Genomic DNA, 7,670 nt, shown 5'->3' with positions numbered 1-7,670 from the left:
GCAGGGCATTCCTTTGTGAAATCCTGAACTTGGTGTTTGCTGGAGCAGTTTGAAGGTGTTCCCCGGGTGACCTTGGCTTTGCTTCTGCACTGCCTCTCACCACTTGCCTGCCTCGGTGTAAAATCCGAGGAGCAGGGCAGCGCGGGGACGGTGCTGCGGGATTGAGCAGCTCTGTGCGAGGCTTGCTTGGCATTCGCATGTGCTGTCGTCATGAGACCTTCGTCTGAGCAGGCGTTTACCTGAAACACTTGTGTTACATCAGGGTCCCCAGTTACAGGAAGGGAGAAGGCAGAGCGTGCCTGTGATCGGACGGGGGGCCGGGAGGGGTGATTACGGGAGATAATGGATGGTCGGCAAGGCCTGGAGGAAACATTTTCCCTGGGCGATTGCCAACTGGCTCTGATTGAACAGATCATAAATGGAGTTGGTGGGAATGTGGCCAAGTGGACAGGCGGTACGTTTTCCGGGACTTGGCGAGGCTCCCGACCCAGTGGGTGAGGTCCTAATTGTTTACCCTCAAGATGGACATTTCTGGTTAACGGTTCTTCCTGGTACTTTTCCTGTGTTTGGTCCAGGGCACAGTGCAGGTCATAATGCACCCAGAGGAATCAGACAGTGACTATTACCTCTTCGTTTCCCAATAGAGAGGAGCATTATTAGGGGGAAGTGCTGAGAATTCTGTGGTGGTCCCCTTTCTTCCATTATTTTGTCACCACGGACGCGAGGGTCTGCAGTGATGATTAAAAGTTTGTGTCGCCCTAACCGGCTTGGCTCAATGGATAGATCATTGACCTGCAGACTCAAGGGTCCCAGGTTCGATTCCGGTCAAGGGCATGTACCTTGGTTGCGGGCACACCCCCAGTAGTGAGTGTGCAGGAGGCAGCTGATCGATGTTTCTAACTCTCTATCCCTCTCCCTTCCTCTCTGTAAAAAACCAATAAAATATATATATTTTTTAAAAAAAGTTTGTGTCAATCGCAGAATCCCTTCACTGGGCCATCGGTCTGCAGTTGCATCTAGCATGACTGTTGATTTGACGGCACGATGGTTTCAGTAGAGTGTGCACCTACCCTGAGTGGCGTTGGACAAAATAATTGATCAAATTATCACGTCCCCTGAATTTTAGTTATTCATGGTAATTTGATTTCCTGAAGAATGAAGGGATGGATGTAATTCCTAACAAGTCAAACCCCATGTGTCCTGGAAAATAGAGGACTTCACACTGAGTTAAAATGAAGGTCATCAAGGACCGGAACTGTCCTTACCTTCCATGAAGAAGTGCAACCAGGTTAAATTACCGACACCGTCCCTCATTAAGAATCTGTGGGTCAGATGCTTCTTGGTAACAGTAACTTGCCTGGAGGGGTTTGGGGAAAATGCTCATATAAGCAAAGAGCTTCGGTGGGAAACGAGACCTCAGAAATTCCTGGGTGTCCCACTGTCATTTCGCAGCTGAGGATGTTGAAGCCAAGACAGGTTAAATGACTTTCCCAAGACCGGAGGGCCCGGAATAGAACCCTGAGCTCCCTGCTCGCCATCCATATCCGATGATTCCTCATCAGACTTTTCTGACCCCAAATTCTGGAACAAACGGAAGATAACCAAAGCAAAGGCCAGTCAAGGAAGTGGCATTGTCTGGGTGAGGTCCTTGAAGATAGTAGTCAGGTCTGTTCCCTTTTAATCCGCTAGTGACTAGTCTCTAGCCTGGTGCCTCAGCCATACCGGGAAGTCAGCACACTTTGCATTAAAGCACTAATTCTGTTCTTGGTAGAAAATTAAATTCTTTAACAGTGCCTGATGCTGCATGAGCGTCATGTGTGTCGAGCTGTTCCTCAGAATATTTGCTCTGTGATCACGATGATTAAAGCCACCAAATATGCCTTTCTGGTGTGGCTCAGTGGTTGAGCGTCAGCCTGTGAACCAGGAGGTCATGGTTTGATTCCCGGTCAGGGCACATGCCTGGGTTGTGGGCTCCATTCCCAGTGGGGGGTGTGCAGGAGGCAGTCATCAATGGTTCTCTCTCATCATTGATTTCTTTGTATTTTTCTCCCTCTTCCTTCCTCTCTGAAATCAACAAAAACATATTTTAAAAACAAACAAACAAAAAGCACACCTCCAAATATAAGAAAGCATTCAGTGGTTGTTTGCCAGGATTAGAATAATAAATTTCTGTATCTCAGACTTTTGTGAAGCCTGGTTTACTTGGGGTTACATGGCCTCTCCCCAAATAGGATTGCTTCCAAGATGCGGTAGAACCTTGCTCTGCTTCCCAGACTTGGTGTTAAGTAACCACGTGGGCTTGGGTTTACCCACGTGCAGATGGGCTTGTGCTTGCTGAGTTGGTTCCCCCCCAACCCCCCGGTTAACAATCAGAGGTATTCTCACCAGGAAAACACAGTTATAAGATTGGGATTTAGGATTGCGGCCTGGACAGTGTCTTACCCAGTGAGTTCCCTTCCCTGCTGGGGAAGTCCAGGAATACATTTTTGGATAATGAAGAAAATGTTCCACAAAGTTTCACTCTGCTGTTATGTTCATCTCACATCTCATATGTGTAGACATACAGCTTATGGCTTTTTAGTGTGTTTTTTTTTCCTTAGTGTGCATTTCACAACTTTACATTTTTTTTTCAGTTTTTGACACTTGTGTCTGCCAAAACTTCAGAGATGTAATTAACACAAACAATTGTGTGTTCGTTGGAAAAACCTTCCAATATCATTGAGGGATTAGTCCTATATTTTGATGACTTGATATGATTATAGACCCTTACAAATTAAAGGTACACTTAATTTCAGAGATGTTAGATGGTGATGCAAGTGCATTTTTCTCTTCATTATTCAGAATGCTAAGCCATGACAGCCCCTTAACTACAAATGAGCTAGACTAGCACGATGACTTCCATACCTCATGAGTGTTTACTGTGTTATGTATTGGACAAAAGTTGAAGATCCTATTCTCTTCTGACTAAGAGACGATAAAAGCTCATGGCTTATGGCTTTGTTCTGTGTGTGCGCATGAATATTTTGAAATTCATTGTAATGACCATTCAGTGTAACCATATGCAATTGTGCTTGGCACATTTTCAAGGTAATCGCTAGTGGAAAAATGCACATCTCGCTTATCACAGGAGAAGCAATTACGATGGAGGAAGGGCCTACATGCAAGGAAGCATTAGGGCATTTGAGATAAAGAACTGGCCTATTTGGAATGCAGTATTTCCTGTTCAGGTGAAAATTCTGAGAGTCTGTTACTCGTGGCTCAGCAAAGTTGTCTAAAAGTAAGGAAGATGGTGGGACTGTACACAGGACCCAGCATTTCTGTTTATTAACACCAATAGGCCAACTAAAAAATGAAAACTCAGAAGTGAAGCAATCCCTTGAGAGTAATTAAAAAGTGTATTGTCGGAATAACGGAAAAGAGGTACTTTTAGCGCTTACCGAGTGTTTTCACACGTTAATTCTTTGACGCTTGTTGCCCTGGTGAGGCACGCGTGGCAGATCTTGTCATTACCCTTGTCTGAGGTCTCACCATTTTTTAGGCAGAGCTGGGAGTAGAATGAGCAATTCCGATGGACCTCCGCACCGTCTGATACAGCCTTTCCATGCTCCCTAGGACCCAGCACTGATAGGCATCTAGCTGATAACAGCGGGGCCATCACATCACTCTTTACCAACGACCATTACACACGGGGTCTTTGTCCTGGTCCTCTCTCCTTTGCCTGTCCTTTGGTTCTGTCGCATGCACTCACAAAACCTGTGAGAGTAATTCCAAAAATAGTGCTTGCTGCAAGCTATCCATCCACCCACCCACCCACCACCCTCCTCCTCAATCCATCCATCCATCGCATCTAATCTATCATCTATCTATCTATCTATCTATCTATCTATCTATCTATCTATCTATCTTTCTATCTGTCTATCTATCTATCTATCTATCTATCTCTACCCACCTATCCATCCAGTCAGTAAGCTCATTTGTATATCTGCCTCTGTTCCCGTAATTCAGGGCCACCCTGCATGTCTTGTTCCCCACACGCTCTGACTGCATCTCTCCGGCAGTTGGAGAGACGGGCAGGGTGACAGTTGCTCTGGCCATTACCCAGGGGTGATAAATTGCGCAGTAATCTCCCCAGCACCATCGCGCATACGTGGGAAGTGTTTAGGGCATTGTAACTTGGGGGACTTTCCGATCTTTCATAAATAACCATGCATCTGTCCCTGTTATCAGGCAGCTTCCCGCGTCTGTTTCCAATTGCTCAGCGCCGTTCCAGGAGTGCATTAGAGCCCGGTCGGGTGGTATTATGGGGGATGAATGAGCCACGGGGAAAAGCCGCCGTATTTTTCTTAAAGCAATTCCGTCCCCTTTCTACAAAGTCAGAGCGAAGCAATTTGCAATGAAGATTTCTGTAGGATATTCTCTGTCAGGAAAGCCATCCCTGTCTGTGGGTTTTAAAAGTGCAGTTTTTGTACATTAAAGCTTTTCCCTGTACAGGTGGATTGTAAATATCACTTCTACCAGCAAATTCAAAATAGTCTTAATTCATTATGATTCATCGTGGATTCTTATAGAAGAAAAATGAAAAGTAGTTATAACCTGAGTTCAGTTAGAAATAAGTAAGTGTCTGATATGCATTTATATGGATGAGGTTCAGGAATTCAGGGAAAATTGTCAATAATTTTAGTTTGATGTGCTTTTCTGCAGGAAACAATTTCCTTTTCAGGGAAAAATGTCATTGTTAAATGAATTATAATTTAAGATTATTTTGTTTCCCGTCTGTTCCCATGCGTTTAATGAAAATTATGAAGTCACATCTTTTCTTACCATATACGGCCCGTAACCTAGTTTCTCAGAGTCTTTCCAGAAGAAAATATTTCCATAGGAATGACCCAACCTGTGCTGCTCGATTTTACAAAAGTGCCATCACTATAATCTAGGGAACGCCCTGCAGAATAAACGCACATACAGATAGCGCCGTAGGGGACATCAGATGACACGTCACGGCAAGGAGACGTGTGTTCAAGCTGACCTTGACGTTGCGAAGGGACTCGCAAGAACAAACATCAGACAGGAGGGTAGGTGAGAGGAGTCTCGGGCGTTTGGAGTCGGCACAGGAGGAATGGCAAGTGGGTTATCAGACCCAGAACCAAATGCCCACACGTTCCTAGAGCAAAGGGGAAGGGGCCTCAGCTGCCCGTCTCCCTCTGCACACTCACATCCGCGCACTACGGGCACACAGGGATGCTGCTTCTAGGACAGTGGTTCTCAACCTTCCTAACGCCGCGGCCCTTTAACACAGTTCCTCATATTGTGGTGACCCCCAACCATAAAATTATTTTCGTTGCTACTTCATAACTGTAATTTTGCTACTGTTATGAATCATCATGTAAATATCTGATATGCAGGATGTATTTTCATTGTTACAAAGTGAACATAATTAAAGCATAGTGATTAATCACAAAAGCAATATGTAATTATATATGTGTTTTCCAATGATCTTAGGCAACCCCTGTGAAAGGGTGGTTCGACCCCAAAAGGGGTCTTGACCCACAGGCTGAGAACCGCTGTTCCGGGAGATGTTCTCTGATCACCTTGTCTTGCTTTTCTTTGTGAAAAACAAGAGCGCGCGTAGCCTCCAGTCATAATGTGCGACTCATCTGAGGCTCCGAGAAACAGCAGTTGTTAAATAGCAAATCCAAACAAGCCCAGTTTCTTAAAAACTTTTTGATGACCCGTTCTGACGGTTGTAGTCTGCTTTGAGTAGAGTTTGTCTTTCTGGAAAAGGGAAACGGTTTTAAGGTGAGCGCCATGAGATTATTTTAAAAGAGGAATTTGATCAACGGTCTCCAAGAATACATTCTTAAGTACTTCATTTTGTGTCTGTTGTGCTTTGGTTTTCCTTATTCTGCGATTTCTCTCTTCTCTTCTCATTGACAGTGCTGTTCGGGTTAAGATCCTTTCCTCCAGTGCATCGCTGTTCTCTTCCCTTAATCAGCATCCTATTCCTTTTCCCTGAGTCTGAAACCCATCTGTTTTCCATTTCTGCACATCTTCAACTGTCTCGTGTCCTGGAGGAATGTTCTCATGAGTTCTGCTAGCAACACCCATAATAACCACGTAAATCGAATGCCTAATTAATTACGGAGGCTGCACAAAACCAATATGATCTGCTTGAATTAATGAATATGAAATTGAAAAAGAGAATATTGCTTACTGTCCCCGGGTAGGATTGAGGAATGTAAAGTTAACAAAACCGCACGGTAGATTGGAGAGTCAAGCTTGAGTTCTTAGTTTATAATCATGATCTGAAACCACGTGTAGGGTTTAACAATCCTGAACACTCTCTGCTCTTGGCTTCCGTTCCTGAGCCAGAATGAGTTCCCTGGTTAGGGTGCGCCAGTCATTGAGGACCCCGAGTAACGGCCGGTACCTAGTGTTACGGGGTTATCATTTGTGGTAAGTTTGTTCTCAAATTGGCATTTTTCTCCTAATTCAGGGTAGAAATTTAGCCTCTGGAGAGGTTGGATTTTTTCCAAGTGATGCCGTCAAGCCTTGCCCATGCGTAAGTATGAGTATTTTCTTCTGTTTTGGTTTTGATGTTGTAATTAATTGTCCAAGGATGTACAGTCGATGCTGGCCTGGTTGCTCGTTAATTTTGTTAATATTTCCTGGAGCAGTCATACTATGGCGTGTTTGAATGCTTTGGCCAATGTTGTTAAAATCCCCCAATCATTATGATTTGATTGTCAGAAAATATTTTTTAAAGGTAGGAGAGTATAGGCCAGAAGACAATGTAACTTTAGTAGAATTTATAAAATTAAATTGTCTACAAGGCTTTAGGAGGAATCACCAAAGCTACAGAGATGAACTGTACCAATTTCTCATTTTCCACTGAGGCGAGATGGGAGTCTAATCCAGTCCCCGTCACGCAGGGTTACAGAGAGATGTTACACTTAAACTAGTGTGTTGGAAAGCATGAAAGTCAAAAATTCTTCAATCAAATCTCTAAATACATTTTACTGTGCTTTAGCTTGTCATTACTGCTTATTTAATGTTATAATGACATTTTACAAAATCATCAAACACATTAGGTTGATACAAGGAGAATGAATGAGTACTCAAATATTATTACAGACGACTATAACATAACACGTACTGTCCAGTGCTTTATGAGATTTATAAATTTCTGTTTAGGGGTGACATTATTTTATCATAATTTGCTGTTTAGGGGGGATTTTTCTGTGAAACATTTAAAGTCCTTGACTCTAGGTAAATAAATGTTTTTACTAAAATAATGGAGTTGATGGTTTGGGAAAAACAAAACCACCCTTAATTTGCCTTGCTTGCCATATTTCAATCCTTCCTGGATCTCTATACTGGAGCATCTTTTTTTTTAAAAATATATATATTTTTATTGTTTTCAGAGGGGAAGGGGGAGAGAGAGAGAAAGAAATATCAATGATGAGAAAGAATCATTGATCGGCTACCTCCTGCATGCCCCACACGGGGGATCGAGCCTGCAACCTGGGCCTGTGCCCTGACCGGAATCGAGCCATGACCTCCTGGTTCATAGGTCGACGCTCCATCACTGAGCCACACCGGCTGGCTGGAGCATCTTTTTAATGTTACACGTGTGAACGACTGCCATCTTTGATTTCAGAATGTCACCTGTA

At 43.7% G+C, this 7,670-nt stretch overlaps 1 protein-coding gene across 1 annotated transcript in view; it reads left to right on the top strand.

The window, feature by feature from the left end:
- VAV3 (vav guanine nucleotide exchange factor 3) overlaps positions 1 to 7,670 on the top strand; it is a 170,223-nt gene that overhangs the window by 138,446 nt on the left and 24,107 nt on the right. Inside the window, exon 21 of the mRNA XM_015563403.1 lies at positions 6,494 to 6,559. Coding sequence (XP_015418889.1) covers positions 6,494 to 6,559 — 66 coding nt within the window. The remainder of the gene's footprint in view (positions 1 to 6,493; positions 6,560 to 7,670) is intronic.

The sequence above is a fragment of the Myotis davidii genome, unplaced genomic scaffold (genome assembly GCF_000327345.1).
Source record: "Myotis davidii unplaced genomic scaffold, ASM32734v1 scaffold217, whole genome shotgun sequence".
Classification (NCBI taxonomy): domain Eukaryota; kingdom Metazoa; phylum Chordata; class Mammalia; order Chiroptera; family Vespertilionidae; genus Myotis; species Myotis davidii.
This window is presented reverse-complemented; position numbering and strand designations above follow the sequence as displayed.